Genomic DNA, 23,328 nt, shown 5'->3' on the forward strand with positions numbered 1-23,328 from the left:
TCATTATACTAAAGTATACTTCTCACACCATTTTGCTGCCAAATTACACTCATGGATATGTCACTTTTATTTCATAAGCCATACCATTCTTAAAAAAGATATAACAAGGCTATTTGGCGAATAAGCGACATAATATCGAAAGAAAATGGTTCTTTCCTGCTCCAAAGGATACGTGATAAGAACGGGGTCATGTCGGGGGCAGTCGGAGAAAAGCATAAAAACGTATGTTAGCATTTATCTTCTTCGATGGTGTAGGGCATGTAATGTGTCCCAGATTATAGTATTCCCCTTTTAGTGCTTTCTCTTAGCGTGTTATGACTTTCTGGGACACATATCGTGTTTATGTGGAATAGCTGTTAATATTAAAGAGTGATGTGTATTTCTAGAAAAATAGTGATATTTTATTACTGATTACTTTTGTATTATAAAACTTGAAACTGGATTCAATCATAGTAAGAGTTTATTTTTAATAAAATCTATGTAGGTTTCAAAGGTGTTTGGAAACGTTATATTTTAAATAGAAGAATTATAAAATGCTAATTGGCTGCGCCCGCTGCTCGCTAACGCTCGCCAACCCCCGAAAATTGCTACGCAATCTTATATGGTTTGCTTCGCAAACCAAGCTCGCGTCACTCGCTACTAACTTTGGTACATTGCAAATGCACAAAATTCTAAGAATTCAAAACAATCATTCAAATCCATATAAAAACTTTTTTTTAAAAAAAATTACATCTTTTTAGTAAATACTACGTCATTAAAATGAATTTGAATTCAAATAAATGACATATAATTCGTCAAACCTATTAGAAATGTGTTGTAGTATAAAATCTTAAGATAAAATTTCTAAAACTGATATCTCTTTAAAAAGGTTAAAATTTTGGCTATAATTAAGTCTATTAAAATGACAGCACGTCGTCTACGCATTCTTTCACCACTACGTCTTTCATAGCTGTCATCAATGCTCTCTTCCAATCTTCGAGCACGCTTCTTTCGGTTATACTTCAAAAGCGTAACAGCACGACTGAGACTCATTTTTCAATGAATAACTAATAGCAATAATAAAACAAATAAATTCGTGATATAAATCAGAAATCGTCAAATAAATTCGTAATATATAAATTCGTGAAAAAAAGCGCTTTCGACAAAATACTAAAATAGAGATCTATCGACAAAGGCTACTCACTTCTGCCTAGCTTAATAGTATTTGGTGAGAATGCTCTCTCTGGTTATTTCCGTTTCTAAAAGCGCTATATGTTGAGCCACCTCAGTTAGATTTGGTATGTGACATTTTTAGCCGCAATCATTGGTCGATTTTCTAGCATTGCCATTCGGGGAGTTGTAATGAGGCTTTTTTTGTCACCGTGTAATAGAAATATATATATATAGATAGTTAAAATTTCAGGTAATTATAATCTCTTGTGATTTGTTGAATGAATAATGGAATTATAATACGCGTAGTGAGTTAATTTGGAATAGATATTTCGCTTAAATTGTCGGATATATTTCTTAAAAATTACAATATTTTGGTTTGATTACACGCTGTTTTTAATGACACTAGAGCAAACCACGTTTTTTTCAACCATTGGCCTTTTGCAAATTAAGTCAGGAAGGCGCACCCTTCATTTTACAAGAGAGTACCGCAAGGGTGAAAATACGTCTTTGATCGCAACCTCATGAATAGATGGTAGCACATCTCATTCGTGATTCCACTACCTCAATTTAGACATAGAACTAAAGAGGAAGGAAATCTTCTCCAGTTCCCTGTACCTATGATACTGCTCAGCGACTGACCACAGGATTTTACGATTCCACAGATTTTACGAGCACGTATATCGTATGTACTCGATGTGGGTCTTAGTGGACTCCGGCCCCTCCGGATCACAGTTCGATTTCTGTAACCACTGGCCTACTACGGCACAGATTACTGCGTTGGTTTTTGCTATCTCCAAAATTCAGCGGAATAAAACGCGAGACTGGATTTAATCATTATTAAGGGATCCATTTCATACAATCTGTAAGAATTATTTTGTTGTTTCAAAACACTGAATTGCAAATAGAAGAATTATAGAACATAGTAAGCACTCTAGAGAACTTATTATCTGTAAATTTTAGGCATGATGTGAACAATTACGTGAACTATGGGAATTCCCAAAAATTGAATCCATCAATAACTTTGATCCCAAACTCACTTTTTTAATTAAAAATTGGGATTTTTTTTACTGATTCATAAATTATCCGGAATGCAAAAATATTGGATAAATTACCTCCACGGTGTTATTCTTTAGGCGAAGTTTTCAGTGACCATTATTTTTCATAAAAGAGACTGCGTTTCGTTCATATAGTGCACAATTTCTTTCTTCAAGGCTTGAATGGTAATTAGAAAAGAAAATACTCATTGAAAATGGTCCTACTGCGTTTAATCGAATGAACTGGGAGTACAGTTCTGATTACGAAAATAGTAAATTGAACGAATGGAGTTAGAACATGAAACAACAAAGCTAAAAATATTGCTGAAAAAAGAAAATGCGTCTTTTTCGCGTTTAACCCCTTCCTTCTTGCTCCCTTGAAAAAAACGGGGTGAGGTTTCGCCCTCTATTTCTCGCTCCCGTGATATTTCCGGGTTGGATGGCAGTACCAATATATTTTTAAGGTAATTGTAGATAGTTAGTTTATTTTAAACTAGATGTCAGCAATAAGAGATGTAGGAAGGAAGCTCGGTACTATTGTCCAAATTGTGACGTTGGCCTCTGTATCTCATGCTTTGAAATTTATCACGCAAAGAAAAAATTACTAATCTTTATTTATATTATACGTAAGTCTAATAAAATTCTTTTCTAATGCTTGAAACACAGATTTTTAAGATTTCCCTTGCTTGCTAGAAAACCAACATTAAGTCATAATAATGTTGGCTTTTTCTAAAAATTTAATTTTTTAAAATTTCAAGCTAAAAACAAATCAAAAATTAAAAACGAATATATATATTGCTCATACGCATACTTTTATATAATTTTCAAGGATAAAAAAAATAGGCACTTTTATGACCGTTTTCATGAAAATTAACCGATCGTTAAGGGATTAATATCTGTTCTATTTTCTTATTCAATCCATTGGCAGTATTTCATTGCTTATAATTCAAATCAGGTGCGAGTTTTGGGAAATCGTTCAAAATGTTATTCAAAGAGAAAAAAGAGGGGACAATCCCCTAATACTAAAATTTTACTGTTAAAATCAATATACAGGATGTTAAGTAATTACAATCTTTTATTTATATTTTATAGAAACTTATTATAATAACTAATTTAAGAAAAAAAAATAGATAATTAAAATTTCAAACTGATATTTAAAAGACGAAAGTAAGGAAACCTTTTTTAATCTCTAACTAATGGCAAATGAGGCTTTAAAAAAAAGATGAATCAATGTTAACTAATCAAGGTTATCAAGGTTAAAGCTATTTCATTTGGTTATGAAACTTTAAAAAGGTTTAGACCAGTGATTCTCAACCTTTTTTTTGTTGCGGCACACTTTTAACGATTTCGAAATTTGACGGCACACAATGAAAAAAATTAGATTAAAAGTAGGCTAATTACCTATTTTACACTGTGTTGAATAGTTTGTGATAATAATTTTGAATGTGAAATAAAATAATATGTACTACAAAAGCACATTTATTAAGGGATTAATTATTTCTTTTGACCAATTTTTTATCTGTTAGCTAACAGTTATTTATTTTTTGCTAGTTATTAATTGTTAGCTTGCTTTCTATAATTATTAATTGTTATATTTGGGTGATTTCTTGTTAACTGGTTTTTTTGCTGATCATTAATTGTTAGCTTAATTTTTGTCAGTTATTCTTTGTTAATTTGGTTTTATATATTTGTTTTTTTAGTTATCCTTTGTTAATTTGTTTATTAATTGCATAGCTTACTTTAATGATAAGTTCTTACAACATTTTTTAGAATTGTGCGTCATATACAATTTAAGCACTTCCATCTTATTTTAACTTATTTTAAGCTTGTCAGAGACAAGACAATCGCCGACAAAGATGTTCACGTGGTTAAAGCCTGGAGAAATTATAAAAAATATATATTGTATATACACTTTTCTTTAATTTAAACTTTACTCATAATAAAAAAAAGTATTATAATTTTTTTTTGTATCATTTCTAATATTTGGGGGCACATATTAAGAATTTGACGGCACACAAAAGTGCCGCGGTAAAGTGGTTGAGAATCACTGGTTTAAACAAACTTCCCATGCATTTTATGCTGATTATATTTTTAAAGTAGATTTTGCTTAATAAATTTCATTCCTTTAATCATATAACATTCAAATTCAAAATTCATAGAAGTTCTCTCCTTTGAATTATAATAACTTGAGTATACTTGAAATACTTACACTTAAAGCCTTAACGAAAATTTTCTGAATATTACAAACATTCCAGGAACGCTCTTGCTTATAAAGCGAATATTTCACGCTTGAAGAAGTCTATCCGCTACTTTAAACTTTTACGAGAAACACTTAGGAATTTTCTAATGATATTTCTAAAGTTGCATTCAAAGCATCATTGAAAGAGGGAAAAGATAGAAGAAAATAAGAATGTGAAAAAAAGTAATGATTTTTAATAATAAATCAACCTGAAAAAATAATAAAGCATTCTAAAACACCAGAATTTCTGGAGACAACTTTTGACCGCTTGGCAAGTATATCATTATAGTGAAGATCAGTGTTTCCCAAACTTATGACTTTTGTGTACCCTTTCTAAATATTTCGTAATGCTGTGTACCACTAATAAAAAAATGAATGTATTTTTTACTATAAGAAATTGCACAAAAGTTAAAAATTGCAACTGGCTGTTGACACCAATAATTATTAATTGTTAACTCTGCAAAAAATAGCTAATAGAAAAATACGTAATCGTAAATTTTCATCGCTAGCTTTGTTTTTTAAATAAAAGTTTTTGAAATTTCTGTCTGTAGCAAGATATTTCGCAAAAGAAAGCGTACCCCCGCTAAACTGTTCCCGTACCCCTGGGGGTACGCGTACCACACTTTGGGAAACACTGGTGAAGAGAATAAAACTTGTTTAACACGTTCACGCCGGGGTGACCCACCGGTGGGTCATGCTAGATTGTCTCATCGGGCGACGCACCGGAGTAAAAACTGGTAACAATAAATTTCATTTTTTAGTTTTTTTCCGGGAATAATAAAAATCCGTAACTACCTATTGTTTTTAACGGATGCAATTTTTTTATTGAATTGCTTATTCGCCGTGATAAATTTCCTTACACTGAATTGTTATTGTTGAGAATAGATTAACTCCTCCCGAATATTACCTATTATTAAAATAGTTCTTCTACCAGTATTTTCTCTTTTCCGTCCCGCTTTCTGGCGCAACACCCGGCGTGAACGTGTTAAAGGTGTGATAAGGAATGCACTGGAGAATAGTGATAAAATGGTTATTCAACACTCTCGGTTATGATTTACAGTGAAAGAATAGCGAAATTTTCCATTTTTTTTCCTTCAAAGCGTGATGCTCAAAGTTAAAAGCTTAAAATTGATTTGATTTTGAGATCATCGTTATTATCAAAGTTTTTACCACTTAAAATTTTTCGTAAATTTCAAAATAAATGAAAATCCGATGGTGCAAGGTCGGAGCTATATGGCGGAATGCGACATAACTATCTAACAAAATTTCAGTAGTTTCGTGCGTTTTTCTAAAGATTCAAGAGGACAAAAATACAATTGTCTTATAAATGGTAAAAATTTCATTAATAGCGAGGGCCTTAAATCTTAATCAGTACCTTTTGATAGATGAAGGTTGGCATGGTCGATAACTCCGCCCCAACAGTATGTTAGTTTAAACTGCTGATGAACTTTATTCTAATATTATTAAAAACGGGCAAAAACTATTAAATTTAGTTCAAACAGGTAGAGAGACATCTAAAGAACGTAATAATAATATAAATTTAAGAATAAATTTCAAAATTCTATTTATTATGAATTGATTTCTGAGGTGGGGTTAAGATGGTTTATGACTAAATGTAGTGGTATATGACTTAAAAATACGAGGGTTGTAAATTAAATAATGGAAACTTAACCTTGAAACTCACAGAAGGACGGGCATGCGCAAATTGGATAGGGGAGCGGTGAGGTGGCGCTGTTGTCGATGTGTAAAGTGCAAAAAAGGTCGATTTGCTTAGAAGGGTAGTTGTTGTGTGGCGTTAAAGTGAGGAGTTTCGTTTCCATCGCTCTAAAGCATGTTTTCAAAAGATGATCAGCGGTCGTGGCTTACAATCGAGGTTGCCCGTGGCAAAAATGCAACAGAATGCTATTGAGGATTAGTGGAAGCCTGTGGAGCAAATGTTTTACCGTATAGGACAGTAGCACGATGGGTTCAAGCATCTCGTCTTTTTTCGTCATTAAGCTTTTTCACAACATGCTTTAGAGCGATGGAAACGAAACTCCTCACTTTAACGCAGCGCAACAACTTCCCTTCTAAGTAAATCGACTGTTTTTTGCACTCTACACATCGACAACAGCGCCACCTCACCGCACCCATACCCTATTTACGCAAGCCCGCCCTTCTGTGAGTTTCAAGGTTAAGTTGCCACTATTTAATTTACAACCCTCGTATATAAGAGTTTTCACTCAAGTTTCTGCCTTCATATAGCAGTTTTTTCATAGAAAGCAAAACAATTTCGTTAAAATAATTAAATTGATCAAAAGTACATATACATACTGCTATAAATTACCACTACGGATATTAATTTTATGCACTCATTTATATTTCACATGTACTAAACAGTGTTATACTCTTCCTGCTTATTGAGAAAAAATTGTAGAGTTCAGCAGTATATACAGCATCCTAAGTGAATTAGATGGCCATAAAACGTTAACTCTTTCCTTTAATAATATGAATTTTTTTAATATTTGTTTATTTTAAATATAATACAAATACATTTATTTAAGCGCACTTTCATTTCTAAAACAATATTTACATACATTTTTTAATGGAGTCTACACTTACTTTAGAACGATAACCATTTTACCCCACTACAAGGTAAAGTGGGTTTATCAAAACATGTTTCTTTGGATGCATTACTGTAAAGAATCAATCAAGCAAAATAGATAAAGTTGTGCTTTATAGTTAATCTCTATAAAAAAACATAACTCAGTGACGCGACAGTCCATTGAGGGCCAAGGCCTACTCTGCCCATCTCAGTTTTCTTGACCTTGGGCTCTGAGGTGCAAGAGCAGATGTTCCGGTTAGGCAGTCTGCCGAACACGGAACCCCCAGTGTTCCCAAGTTGTTCCCAATCAACTTTGTACTCATTTATCGACCCACTGAAGGGATGAAAAGCTGAGTCAATATTGCCCGGCCCGAGGATCGAACCCAGGACCCGTGGCAGGGGAGCGCAAAGCGCTAACACTCAGCCACCAGGCATCAGTTGATCTCTACATGAATCCGAATTATATAAAATGTATAAAAATTTTCGGTAAATTAAATTTATTAATTCAGTTTTAGAGCCTTCTATAAAAAAAGCTTTATTTTATACCTACTTTACCTCATCTGACCCTATAAACTTCTTACTTCCTGATTATAAAAAAAAAAATGTTTTTATTTATTTACTTCAGTTGCAGAAAAGAAGTGGAAAAGACCACTTAATTAATATTCAAATTCTTCTTTTTTTAAACTTAAATTAAAAAAAAAAAAAACTACGATTTCACAATTTCATAATTATTGTGAAATATAAGAAAACGTGTACAATTCTGCATAATTCTTTATACAGCTAAATGCACTTTACGAAATAGTTAATTATAAAAATTGTTTAATATATGCACGTATAATTATAAATTTCATATAAATACTTTTTCTAACGAATACTTTAAATACAATCCAGTAATTTAAATCCTAATTATTTTTTATTTAGAGCGGATAAGAATCTCCTCAATATAATTAGCTTGGTTTTTAATGCATGGCCAAAATTAGAAAGAAAATAAAAAAGGCGAATTTTCTTCAATATTTATTAACTTCATTATATTTTCCAGGAAATTGAAAACTAGTTAAATTTATACACCCTCCAGGAACAATTTAAAACGGTAGAAAAAATATTTCACCCTTCTTTAAAACTTAAAGGATGAATTTTTAACTAAGCTTTTTATTTCGCTGAAAATTTTTCACGAACTTAGTTATTAAAAAGTAATAATTAGAAAATATATCCTTTATTATTTTCCTTTAAAATTAACGAGAGTAATTAAATGTAACAATACTCTTCCGTAAAAATTTATTATAAAGAATTTTATTCATCGAATATGATTTTTTTTTCTCTTTTCATTTATTTAATATTTTCAGAAAAACTAATTTGAGAACGGTAGCCAAATTTGTAATTATTTTAAAATATTCGAAAGATTATTTTTTAAATGAACCAAGCCATTATCTAAAAAAGTAAGATATTTTTTAATTGCTCGTATTTCAAAATTTTATGTGTTAATTTGAAGAAATGCTATTAAGTCTTAACTTCAAACCGTTCGAAAATTTTTATCAGCCTACGAAAACGATTAAAAAAAAGTTAAATAATTATTACATAATAAATTTTAGAACAATGTAATACAGCCTCTTGAATTTTCAGTTTTTCTTTAAAGAAAGATAATCAATTTAGTAGAACTTGTTAGGTTTTTTTGGTGAGGCAGTTTGAAAAACTATATTTCTTAAAGTTTCAGAAAACGGATTTTTTGGAAGTGGGATAAAATTATGTTTTAGATAAGATACTTGCAAAAAATATAAGCAAAGGTGCATAAATAAATAAAAACTCTTTTAGAACCATCTTACTTGAAGGAAATATTAATGGCAAGAAATCTCTCTTCCAATTTAGATACTTTTAATAACTAGAAGATTCAGTTTTAAATTATGTTAAATACGTCTGCCTTATACAAGGGGTGTTTGAGATAACGCAACGCTAGGCTATAATTTCAAATCATTCAAACATAAATTTGGAAAAAAAGCCCGTTTAGTAATACCCAAAGTAAGAAATACCACCCTTACAAAAAATACGATGTTTTTGAGGTTGATCGATGCAAAAACATACACCTGAGGTAGGAAATATGGTTATATTTGGAACCAAAAATAAACCCATCAATAGACCTCAATTTCAACCTCATTTACACCTTTTATACTCAATCTCGTATATAACCCAGCAACACTTGTAAGTTGAGAACGGATAAAATGATTCATACCTCAACTATACTTATTTGATTGAAATGTTACCCCGTAAACCTCAAAAACAACCTCCATTAGCTGGTCCCTAAGTAGATTTCCATCATCTCGAAATATCCTCAAGTGAGAATAAAAAACAACTTCATGCATCTCGATTATGCACTTTGGGAGGTTAACTCCAAATAAGCCCCGAATCAACCATGTAACTTCCAAACAACCTCTAACAAAACTAAAAAACAGCTTACATTTCTGTAAGGGCATGATTTCAAACCTCTTAAAGTATACACCAATATCCGTGATCGTTTTTTCCATATTTTTTTCTTCAAATCTCTTAGAACAAAGCACGAAAAATACACTGCTAGCTCACCATTGGAGATTGAAAATTCAAGTTTGCCAATAACCTTTTTTCTCTTAAAATGTTACTCCAAATCATAAGGTTTGGACCTATCAGCTATAGATTAGGATGTCAACGTAGCACGAGAATAGCATATAGAAACTCTTTGAAGACTGAGAAATTGACTTAAACTTTCATTAAATGAACAGCCAAAAAGAGTTTGGCCCTAAAAGTTCAATTTACAAATAACAATTTAGTGCAGAAAGAACATGAAATACACAAACGTGAAGTGTTCCAAGTATAGTAACATTTCTGTTAATATTTTTATTATTGAGATTTGATGATGAGTGGATGATAATGTAACCAGTGAAACTTTATGGAAGCTTTATTTTAAGTTATTATTATTTCTTTGAAATAAATTATTCCGTTTTTCAGCTTTTGCCTTTTTTTTAGGTTTTGATCATCAAAAAGTTCTTTACACTATAAGTGCAAACATTTTAAAAGTTGTTCATATTTTTTGTGAAAATAGTATCCAGCAAAAAGTTTATTCAGGATAAGTACCTTCAATTAATGGTTTATTGCAAGGCAGTTATAAGTGATTTTCGGTGACAGTGATTTTCTATGCTTTTATATTGCTCTTAAAATTAAAAATGTGTGGTAAAATTGTCATGTTTTTAATTACTAAAAAAAGTGCTTTCAGATTAAAAAAAATCTAAAATATATGTTTTATATTCTTTTGATCTAATTTCAAGTAACTAAAGTGACAGCTGCAACGAAACACTGTTCGTGATACGTAATAAATTAATTTCTAACTAGTTACATTTTTTAAAAATTTTGTAACACTGTTTAACTTATTACTGTTTGGCAATAATGCATTCAATAATTAAATTAATATGTTGAAAATTTACTCACCCAAATCGTCAATAGTCGGTGACAAAGACAATGAAACAGCAATAAGGACAACAGACATCACCAAAATGAAGATCGATATAGAGCCAATAGCCATGATGATAATCTTTCTGTGACTTTGCGGTATACCATTAACTTCTAATTCCTCATTTTCAGATAGTCCATTTTTTGCCTGATGGGGGAGTAAGTTCGAGTCCCTACTGACACCATTAATATCAACGAAAGCTATAGAGCCTGGATGTAGTGGATCCAAGCTGGTCCTGGATCCTCTATGGTGGTGGTGGTGATGAAGAATTGAATCATCATCAGAATCTACGTGCGAAGATCGACGACTACAGTTGCTGCTAGACTTGTGACTGGGTGAGCTAGATCTGCGACTATGACTAACGCTACTAACGCTGGATCTCCTGCTGCGATTCTTGCGGTGCACTCCAGCGATGCTGCAATTGGAGGATCTTCTCGAATGGCAAACGCTGGCGTTGCTGGCACGTCTACTTGAAAAGGAGGACGGAGTCAATCTGTCTTTATTGATGTCTAACTCAGAATTTCGACTACAGGAGCTGTTTCTTCTACTTTTAAGTGGACTAACATGTAGTCCAGTATCAGGACACGAAGCCTTTCTTTCTTGGTGGTGGTGGTGATGATTTTTATCCGACTGATCTCTTAAAGAGTGTCGTCTGTGGGCTGTGAGAGTTTCTGAAGATACAGGCAGCAAATAGTACTCAGAAAGATTATTAGGTGAACCTGTTAATGAACGCTGACTGCCTGTATCAGATGTTATCAGTAGTATAATACCCTCACGTAGTTCTTGCTGACTACTGGTGTTATCTTTTATGATGTTTATGTTTGGAGGTGACTCTTGTTTGTCAACTGAAGGAACTATGTCTGTATTTTCTTTTATTACAACTATTTCTGGTTCGATGGCTAGTTCTTCTTCTTTTATAAGTTCTGGTTGCAAATTATCCATTTTTAGTTTGGTAAATCTTAAATCAAGTTTTTAATTCGAATATCTTGAAACCAATATTTTCATCTATTTTGTTAAGCAACAACTGCTTCCTGGTTCAGAGCAAAGTTATAAAAATCATTTATTTCATATCTTCTTAATTAGTCTTAATTTTTCAAAAGTATCAGAAAAATTCTTTTTTCGTTAATTCTTCTTTTCGTTTATTCATTCATTCTATTTTCTGTATTTTCAGTTTTAATTATCTTTCAAGGTAAAAACAAAAAAAAATTTTTTTTATTTAGTTCCCTCAATTAGTTATTTATATTTCGCAAATTACACAATCTCCTGATAAAAACTGTTCTAAGAAACTCTTCGATCGTTTATAAAAAATAAATTTATTTGTCAGTAAATTTATATTTTTAATTAAATAGTCAAAAGTATTTGAACGATGAAATAGATTCTAATATAAAATATTTGCCTTCAAATGTAATCATTAACTTTTTCATTCCATCTGTATCACCCAAATATATTACTTTTAATTTTTAGTATAGTGCAATGCATTGTTTAGAAAAATTATCACCTTATAGATCAGCTAATTATAAAAATATTAACTGTTCTAAAAAGATTAGCTAATAAATTTAAGCTCGGAAAATGTTCAATAAGAATATTTACTTTAAAGTATGACTATTTATTAACGAAAATTTATAGTCAATTAAAAATCAGCATGCGTGTACTATTATATTGTTCATGCATTTTATACATATCTGGATAATTTATTCAATGAAAAAAATATTACTCCTATATAAATATGTTATAATATTTATGTATTATGTAAATTTATTTTTTGTAGTTAAACCCTAATCATCAGTTTAGTTTAAATAAGTTGTTAATTGAATTTAGTATAATTTACATCTAGCGAAATTATAGTGTTACAAACTATTAAAAAAATACTGACACTTATTTAAAATATAACTTAAAAAAATTTAAATATATCATTTATTTAAAATCCTGAAAGCTTATTGGAATATGCCTTCAATTTATAACAAAAAATGTGACAGTTTAGAGCAAACAGTAAATGCATAGAATAAAAAACTTAAACATCAACTGTAATCATTAAAACAAAAAGTTCAAACTTTTACGGGGTTAAGCAAAATAATTTTTTACATATATCTTTTAAAACGAAGTGAATAATTTTTCCTGACCATGATTATCTCAGTTAACTCTTACATTACAATCCATATTTTTTTATATTGTAGAAAAACTTTACACATTAATTAGTTAAAAAACTTTTTCGGGAAGTTTGAATTGCAAATGAAAAGTTCCAATGCAACTTTAAGGAATGAAATCTCGTTTGACAAAAAATTAAATATTTATTTCAAAAATCGTATTTGAAAAGATTTTTTAAATACTGTTTTTTTAGCTTAAAAACTAATATATATATTTTTGCTTCAGAATAAAATACGTAATAATATGCAATAATAATTATTTAAACAAAAAGCATGAACAATATAGCTGTACACAGGTTGTCGATTTTTAAAAATGAATTAATCATTAAAATCATCTAGCAAAAACTTAAACAAAATTCTTTTCAAATAATAAACAACGAAAATAATATTCAAAAACATGATATTATATTCTTTCTAAAGTATCATAAAATTAACTGTTTCGAAATTCAAAAAGAAATAACTACTTAATCAAACGATACCGTGTATTGAACTCTAGAAAATATCTAATTTGTTTATTCCAAAGGAAGATCGTTCGCTTATGACGTCAGCAGAATTTCCTTGTATATCTGGAGTCAATCACATGGTTTCCATAACTGTGACCACGGAGAGCTTTTCCATATCAGTCCTTCGAATAACTAACTGAATTCTCTTCGGAGGATAACGAGGAGGAGCAAGGTATTTGAAGGGAGAAAATTGCGCTTGCGCGCAGTTGGGATTCCTGAGGCGATTGGGACAAGGATAGGGATTTTCCCTACCGCTACTTTCATAATGCTCTTTTCCGAAAAAAGGAAGTTGGAAGAATGGATTTTTCCTCCCAGAAAAGATAGACAATTTTGAAAAAGTTTTGGAATAAAAAATATATTAAGCTTCAAGTAAGGAAGCGAAATAATTCACTTAGTTGGATTGTTTTTGTACTTTTTTCTACTTCATACACTGTAATCAGAAACATTCTGTTTGGGATTTAAAAAATAAAGAAAAAAATGATAGACGGGAGAGAAATCAAATCAAATCTTATTTTAGAAATAAGTTTTTTAATCCCATAAAAATCCATTTAAATCAGCGCTGCTTCCTACAAATATCTATGTTTTAAATAAAATATTTATATTGGATTATTTTGTACTTTGTGAAGAACGTTTTTGTTTTTAGTTAAAAATAAAAGTTACAGTGAATGATTAGAAATAGGAAAGTAATAAGAATTATCACGTGTCCGTTTAATGCTTTTTATACTGAAATAAACAACGATTTTAAATATACAATGTACCCACAATAAAAAAGAATAAGAGGACTCTGGACTTTGAATGTTGAAGAAAGCTGTGAGATTCATACAGACCACATTCTTGATGTAAAACATTCTCATTGGGCGAAAGATAATGAGTCACATGTTAACCAACAAATACGTGAATTCACTAATTTTCCCATACACTAATTCATCTATTAATTTTAGTGCCAAGTCATATTTTATTTTATAACCGTTGTCGAATAGCTAACCTTTTTTGAGTTTATGAATATTAATGCCTGCCATGCAATTTTGGGGCCAACCCAGAAGACGAGGGAACTTCTGGATCAAGCATTGGGGCAAATTATCCTTCGGTGAGAAATTTTTAATGGAACTAACTCACATTTGCTGTACGAGAGCAGTAAATCATGAAAACCGTCCACGGTTAGCCTGACGGCAAGGATCACCTTATTAGAAGGCGAACTCTCTATCTATCTCCTTGGCCACTGCAGCTCAAATAGCATTTATAATAATCATTTACAGAAACACTCGATTAAGAGAATATAGATATAAGTCGTCGTTTATAAGAACTGAAAAAAAATTAAATGACTAGCTCCTTTAATATCACTTGCTATAAAATTAAGTTGGCCAAAGTCAAGATTCTCTTGGTAGCCTAAGCATATGCATTTATAAAAAATTTTAAAAATTATTAAAAATAGTTTCAAATAAATTTTTTTAATAAGAACTCGCACAAAAATTTAAATAAATAAATGAGAAGAAATACATAAAAAGGCAATAAAAACAACGATACTAAAAATAAATATTTAAGAACAACACTTTTCAAACTAGCTAAGAAGGGGAAACTAATTTAAGCGAAACGAGAATTTTATTAAAGCGAAAAGCTAAAAGCGTATCACTATCGTTATAAGCTTCTATCACCACTAAAATTCTTTCAAGTCTATTGAAAATGATGAATCATATTTAGATTAGGGAAACATAAAATTTCTTCTTTTATAGACCATTTTCAACACGCAGTTTTTTGCTTTTTATTTTATTATTTTCGTTTCATTATTTTCTTTTCTCCTTTTTTTAGGTTATATAGTGATCGACATTTTGATAGGCGACAAATTTTGTTTGCACCATATTGTACATTTCATCCGTCCGACGCTCTATTTAAGTATGGAACATTCAAGCTTGTTGAAAAATGGTCTAAATTTCAGTTGATGATAATAAATTCAGAAAGCAATTTAAACTTGCTTCCTCATTCAGTATAAAGCAAAAGTTTTATCACTCTAGAAATCGATGAAAAATTTTGCTTCTGATAAATTTCCTTTGAAAATTACATGGCATTAAATTCGGTTTTTGAAGGCCAAAAAACCGTTGAAACCTGTATTAACATCAAATATAGACCTACAGTGAAACTTTGAGAACTGTAAATTGTTTAAAAATTAGCGATATTTTTATTGATATAAAAATAAATAATTTCAGAAATTGATAAAACAATTGAAACTTGCATCATCGTTAGACACAAAGCGACTCTATATTTCTATATTCTAAGCGATTACGAGTTCTATACTTCAATTTTTAATAATCTAAAATAAATATCCAATGCTTGATACGATAAATTTTAATATTCTTAAATAATTGGCCAGTTTAGATGAACTAATGGCCAAGTAATTAGATTTGTGTTATTTTCTGAGGGAAAAAAATGCATTCAGAATTTTTTTTTCAATTTAATTCCTTACTGTTCTTTCCTAAAACCGAGAACAACCACAGAGTTTCGAGAATTTCATTTACTAGTACGTAATGTTATTTATTGAGAAGGCTATTTAGCTAAAAGTTTTTTAAGTGAATTTCGGTTCTTTTTAGAATTGCACCCTTTATCTCCTTAATTTGATTGCAACAACAAATTTTATTGCATCTCAGTGATGCGGCTTTTCAATCGACTTATTTAGCCTTTAGAATCTACAGTGTGTTACTTAATTTATCAACAGTGTGTTACTTAATTTATCAAAAGTTGTAATAAATATGCAATGCTTTTAATATATCAATATAATTATAAAAATAAAACAAATAAATAAATATAAAAAGAGTTGAAGATTGAACAAGAAATAATTGTTAGCTTTAATTTTATTATCGGATAGTTATATATCATTTGTGATCTCTGTGATTTGAGTGTTCTTCATAATAACTATAAATTAAATTGTTGCTTTCCTCACATTTTGTAACTTTTTCATTGAAAATAATATTATTAATTTATTAATATTATTAATCTATTAATATTTTTGACGATGTCAAAGTGTAAAATATTTAGGAATATATATAGCGGTATGTGACATTAATTACTTTATTTTATTTTATAACCGTCGTTGAATTGGGTTTACGACTACTAATGCTCAACTCCGTAACCTTGTACAATTGAACCAATCCAGAAGACAAGGAAACACCTGGATCATTTGAACCAATCCAGAAGGCAAGGAAACTCCTGGATCATTTGAACCAATCCAGAAGACAAGGAAACTCCTGGATCAGTACCCCCAGAGGTATGATTTGTTATGGGAACATGTATGACTTTGTGGCTCGATAGATTTAACGAGCACCAGTCCCCATTTACTAAACGAGGAGTCTTCGAGCCACGGGAATCGAACCCACTACCTCTTGGACATGGGTCCAGTGCACTACCTACCAGGCTTTACCGGTCCCATTAATTACTTTATATATTATTAATTAAATAGTAATATTAATATTTTTTAGCTTAGAGGTAGGTGGGTACTTTATTTATGTCACATAAGAGCTAAACAGTGGGCTATTGGCGACTATCTGGGAAACATCTCTGAGGTTGATCCGAAGACATGCTATTGCAATTTTGATTCTCTGCAGTGGGGATAGCTCCCCTGCTTTGGTAGTCCGACGACATGAGAACGAAGTCGAGCACTTTAGGGTAGAACGCACCCTCGATCCCTACTCAGGCTGATCAAAGTGGTCACCCACCCGCCTATTGACCGCAGTCAGTAATGCTTCACTTCGGCGTTCTATTGAGAACCATGCCTTTATGATTAGTCCACTGCGGGGCTATAAATTTTTAGAAAAAGTAAAATTGAAAATATGTCAACATAAAAGCCTCTGAGTTGGGGAAGATGACAATTTTCTCGTTTTTGAATTCATAATATTTCTTCTAATTAATAGTTTTCTGGTGGGTATTGAGACATTTTTTAAAATTTTTCTTTAGGAAATGCTTGCGATATATTTCGATTTTTGCTTCTTTTATTTCTTTCGAAAATCTTGAGGAGTCACACAAAGGTGAATAACAATATGGAGACAAATATACAATTCCCTTTTTCTTCATGCACGATTTCCCCCTCAAATTAACATGACTGTTGTTACTCAACGATCTTTGTTGTCCAAATTTCATATTTTCTCGTGAAAGATTAAAACTTTTGAAATGATGTAAAAAATTGTATATTTTGCAATTCATAAATGTTTCCGACTATTATATAGAGTAATAAAAAGTAATTTTTTATTAAAAATAATTTTTTGCTACGAATTATCTTTAGATTAAATAATTTTATTATTTCATGTAAAAATGTCCCGATTCGCTTTAAAAGTTCACAGATTTAAAGTTGCAACATTTAACGCAATGCGCAAAAGCAAAAATTAACATTTATGGAGTTCAGACTTTCAAACGCTCTCGGGACTAAACGGAACTTCCAATTAAACCTGTTTTGGGGCTTATTACAACAGCATTCCTGTACAATGATTTGTTAGAGTTCGTTGGCAGGGTACTGGACTCACGTTTGTGGGAACGGGAGTTCGAATCCAGGCAGCCGAAGACTCCTTGTGTAGTAAATGGTGACTGATGCGCGTTAAATCTGTCGGATCACAAAGTTATCTATGTTCCCATAACAAATCAATACCTATGGGGGTACTGAATTGGAGATTGATCGTTCTCTGGTTCAGGTCAAATTTACGATCTGTGGATGAATAAATGGCTGCATGAATGGGGCCACCCTGTAAACGGGTGTGACGAATGCGTGTGGCAAAAGTCGAATTTTTGGCCATAGATGGAGCCACTTGAAAACAAGAACAATCGCAACCCTCTGTCTTAATGGCTGAAGACAACAACAACAACGGAAATAAATAATTATTGTAAATACTCTAACATAGATTTAAAAAAAATATTTAATACTTGGGGGTAAAATTCCAAATTTAAAAAAGAAAACACAAAAATTTAAATTATTAAATGCATGTATGTACCTTAATATAAAACAATTAATTAAGCTACAAGTAAAATATTACTTAATAGATATAAAATTAAGTACACATAATACTATGAGATTTCACTTGACAACTACTCAGTCATAAATTTTTCTATACAAACGAAGGTACACATACGTGGACCTGCATGTTCTTGACTGTATTATTTTTAAATATTTGGTAAATATAAATTTAATTGCTTTATACAGATCGCAGAATTACTGAGATAAAAGAAAAATAATTATTGCTGGAATTATATAATTACAATAGTTAAAATTACTTACGTTTTCGAGCATGTGGATTTAGCGTCATTTATCCAAAATCACTTTTGTTTATGAGGAATTATACCTAAATAACTTACCTGTTTGTTTGCTTATTGATACAAAATACATTTGTAGGCTTGTGCGCTTAATTAAGGATTATAAGCCTTTGTCAAGTATAAAGGTCCCGCTGTGGACTGATCGTTAAGACACGGTTCCCAGCAGATCACTGAAGTCAAGCATCACTGGCTGCGGTCAGTGTGCGGGTGGGTGACCACTTGGATCAGTCTGCGTAGGGACCGAGGGTGTGCGTTATGGGTCCTTGTTAAACTGTTCTACCGTAAAGTGCTCGACTTCGCTTGCAGGTCGTCGGGCTACTGAAGCAGGGGTGCCATCCCCTCTGCTGAGGATCAAAATTGTGATGGCATGTCTTCGGATCATCCTTAGGGATGTTTCCCAGACAGTCGCCAATAGCCCATTGTGCAGCTCTAGTGCGACGTAAATGAACTACAACTACAAGTATAATGACCGGGATAGCCTGGATGGCAGAGCATTGGGCCCATGTACGAGAGGTAGTGAGTTCGATCTTTGCCGACCGAAAACTCCCCGTGTAGTAAATGGTGATAGGTGCAAATTAAATCTGACGGGTCACGAAGCTCTCCCAGTTCCTATGACAAATCAAACCCTCTGGGGGTACTGAATTGGAGGTTGATCGTTCTCTGCTGCATGCAAAAATTACAATCTGCGGGTAAATGAGTGGATGTATGAATGGGTCCGCCCTATAAACTGGTGCGACTTATGGGTGAGGCAAAAGTCAAATTCTAGGCCATAGATGGCCCCACTGAAGAACAAAAGCAATTGCATCCGCCTTAATGGCCGACGACACGAACAACAAGTATAAGGACAGGTAGTGGTTCTTTAGTGCAGACTAAAGGAAAAGGTGCCACCGGTTCTTTTAAACTCGACGCATCCGGACAAAAGCCGTCCCGCAGTGGACTGATCATTAAGACACGGTTCCCAGCAGATTACCGAAGTCAAGCATCACTGGCTGTGATCAGTGTGCTGGTGGGTGACCACTTGGATCAGCCTGCGTAGGGACCGAGGGTGTGCGGTATTGGTCCTTTTTAAACTGCTCTACCGTAAAGTGCTCGACTTCGCGTGCAGGTCGTCGGGCTACCGAAGAGGGGGTGCCATCCCCTCTGCAGAGGATCGAAATTGTGATGGCGTGTCTTCGGATCATCCTCAGGGATGTTTCCCAGACCGTCGCCAATAGCCCATTGTGCAGCTCTAGTGCGACGTAAATGAACAACAACAACAACAACCGGCCAAAAGACAGGGAATGACAGCTCGGAGATGCACCCAGGGTAGCAGCGAGATTTGAACCCGCTACCTCCAAGCTTCACACAGCGTTTTCAGTGATATCACTCGGTCGTGGAGGCCCGTTAAGGAATCCCCAGAAAGCTTAAGCGTTCACGAATGTTTCAGGGAGGGTGAAAATATAAATGTTAGTGTAGCATATTTTTAGAAGCTAAGTAGCAAATGTCTACATATGTGGACCGTGGTAATAAAAAGGATAATTTAGATGTAACAATCTGTTCATCACCAAGAAAAAAAAAATATTTGTTGAAATTGTCGATGTTCGTGGGCGGAGCGAGCAGAAAGCAATTCTCTCTGGTAAATAAATTGGGTTGGTTAAAACTAATTTCGGCTTCTTCATGTAAAATAAAACTCAAATTTTTCTATAGAAACAATGATTTTTAATCAGTAAAATATAGTTCATTCCATTTTATAATCATTTAGAGTCTTCTTGATAACTTCATGAACTCGCGTTTATAAAACTTTTGTTTGTTATCAGCAAAGAAACTCAACCAAGTCTGATTTGAAGCCATCGTTAATATTGAAATTTTTTCCACTGAAGCCTTTGTCGAAAAATTTTTATTAAATATATTTTTCATACTTTTTATTATTTTGCATTAATTTAGATAAAATTAAGTAAAAAAAATATATTTAATATTTCAACAATTTATGGTTATAAAATACAGCATGAAACACCGGTAGCTTTTTCTGCGTTTAAGGTAAATACTTCCAAACGGTTCGCTTCCAAACTATAATTTTTCAAATTTGCACTTATTTGGAGTGGATTAGATCTAAGAGAGGCAGTTTTTTATCACTGAAATTTCCTTAATTTACAAAATCTTTTTGAAATTTCTCTAAATTGATGAAATTTTGAATATGAATGAAATCAAACTGCTTTTTTTTTCAATTGTTCTCTTTAGTACCAATTTAAATGCAATAATCTAACAGATCTTATAAGTTAAGACTGTTTTCATAGTCAAAAAGTAATCAAATATATTTTTATTCGTAATTAGAGTGTCAGAAAAAAATATAGAAAAGACAACGGTGATCAAAAGAATAAAAAGTTTTGTAAGCTTGGAAATAAGTTGATAACCTACATGTGCAAGATCCGGGCAACATGGAGGATATGTTCCACTTCCTAATCAAGAGTTGGATAAAACGGGATAGTCGGACAAAACGGGATACGTCGCTTAGGGACTAGACTATTGCAGCTCTCTAGTGGACAACGACAGAAACGTGTTATTCGACCGTGATTATATCATTCTCGGTGCGTCCCGCCTCGAGATCACTATTTGATAGAAAGTTGCAGGTCTCAGAATTTTTTTACTCTATTTTTTTGCCATTTTCTACATTTACGTGCGTTGTTTTTTACATTGTACTGCCTACATGTATGGGAATAAAATTCCGGTGAGTATTAAATTTAATTAACCATTTATTTACCAATATTTTTATGTGCAGTCTATCTAATTTTCTTTTCACATTTACGCAGCAACCATGTTTGTTTCAAAAAGTGACGGAGTCGGACAAAACGGGACACTTGTGAGTTGGATAAAACGGGATAGAGTTTTTCATGTCCCGTTTTATCCACCTATTTATTTATTGGATTATTACATTTTAAAATAGCCATATATTATTGTAGGCCTAGGCTTTTTAAACAACTTATTTATATTACCTATATATATTTTTTGAATAATTTAGTCTCTTTATATAGTAATGCAAAATTTGTTTATTAACGTTCATTATTAAGCATTTTATTTTCGACTCTAGGATTTCACATCTTTCTTTAGAACTAATTGTAATGTATTTCTCTGATGAAGACTTTTTCATACATAAACAATTATTATACATAAACAATTATTTATATATTTGCATTATTTATTATTTTATCTTTATATATATGCAAAAATTAAACATTGTAAACCCTATCCCGTTTTATCCAACCCAGGTATGCTAAAACGGGATATGTAAGAGTATGGAAATTAATTTTTTTTTCTATTTCGCTGTCATTAAAATTAGTTGAAAATATGTTTTTTGTGTGCTTCAATAAATGTTGTAGCTACAAAAAAAAATAATGTATTGTATTCCTAAACAGATATTCCGTAGTAAATAAAAACAATAATGGTATCCCGTTTTATCCAACGCTCCTCTACGTGTTGTTAAAAATACGTGGGGCTTTGCATTGTCGACGTGGAACACGATTCTTCTGTTCTTTATAATTCTCCACACAGCTCCGAATTTGTACCATCGAATCTAAAGTTATTTTCAAGCTTAAAAAATTATTTAAGGGGCAAAAATTGAAATAATAACGATGATCTCAAATCGCACATGATTGCGTTTCCTCTTAAGGACAAGGACCGAAAGATTTTATGAGAGTGAGATCTTAAAGTTAGAAAGGTTGCAAAAAGCCATCAATTAAACAGAATAAAAGAGAAAAACTAAATATGCTGACCAAAATACTAACTCTTAGCTAAAAAATACGCTTGGTGAAATTTTAGATAACTAAAAGGACGTGAGTTCGATTCCCTAATGGGCTAGAGAAGAAAATTTATTGTATCGAGGTGGATCAGGGGACAGAGTGCTCGCCTCACAGTAAGGTGCTCCAGGTCCCAGAGATGACTGATCAATATGCATTCTGCACTCGACTCGCACCGACCACAGTGCTAACGTAAAATATCCCCAGTGTTAGATGGACCATGAGTTTGATTAACTTTACAGCTGGGCTAACCGTGGGAGGCAATTGCAGGTTAGTTCCATCAAAAATTCTCCACGTATGCTAGTTTTTCCCAATGCTTGATCCAAGAGCTACCTTGTCTTCTGGGTTGGACTTAAGTTTACAAGGCAATGGAGTTGAACATTGATAGTTGTAAGCTCGGAATTGGATCGGCTGTTTATAATATAGAAGTTGAATTTTATAGCAGACTGAAAATCCAAAATTACTATCTTTTCGACCCAATATATTAAAGTAATGTTGTATTTATATTATGTCAAAATGTGAGACGTTATGACCATTATTTGAAAAAAGAAATGAATAAAAATATTACTTACCTTTAAGTTTCTGATATCTGTTATGCTTTCCGTTTCTATACGCATGCATGCATATACATAACATATTCAAATGATTACATTTCCTTGTCTCTACGCTTTCAGAAATGTCGGCGATAAAATATCGGAATTTCACCATTACAACTGACATATTTATGACCGCACACTAAGCATTTGTAGTGAAATTGCAATTTGAGTTAGAGGTGGCCGTTATTCAACGTGGTATTAGTTATCTTGGAATAGTTAAATTTTTGTATGTGTTCCAGAAATAATACGTTACTTGATGAATAGTTAAAAAGTGACATCGAAAACTCATAGGTGGCTTAACATTTTGAAGTAAAATTCAATTTCAAACTTGTTCTTTTAAACTTTCAAAAACTTTAGGAGCAATAGTTTTAATTTGTCTGGAAGATTGGTACAGGGCACAAAAAAATTCTGAATAACTTTTATTCTATCAACTGAGTTTTCACGTACAACATACCAAAATCTTAGTGCAGTGAATTCAAATATGCTAATTGAAGACGATATTTCAAAATACGATATTGGGAAAAACGCACATTCTCTGAAAAAGCATG

General features: G+C 32.1%; 1 protein-coding gene across 1 annotated transcript in view; it reads right to left on the reverse strand.

Moving 5' to 3' along the window:
• Positions 1 to 13,606, reverse strand: part of LOC107456560 (uncharacterized) — a 78,472-nt gene extending 64,866 nt beyond the window's left edge. The window contains exon 1 of the mRNA XM_016074456.4: positions 10,460 to 13,606. Within this exon, the coding sequence (XP_015929942.3) occupies positions 10,460 to 11,423 (964 nt within the window). The 5' untranslated portion in view covers positions 11,424 to 13,606. The remainder of the gene's footprint in view (positions 1 to 10,459) is intronic.
• Positions 13,607 to 23,328: the final 9,722 nt, after the last annotated feature.

Source organism: Parasteatoda tepidariorum, chromosome 5 (assembly GCF_982258835.1).
Source record: "Parasteatoda tepidariorum strain Cologne lab strain chromosome 5, Ptep-v5.0, whole genome shotgun sequence".
NCBI lineage: Eukaryota > Metazoa > Arthropoda > Arachnida > Araneae > Theridiidae > Parasteatoda > Parasteatoda tepidariorum.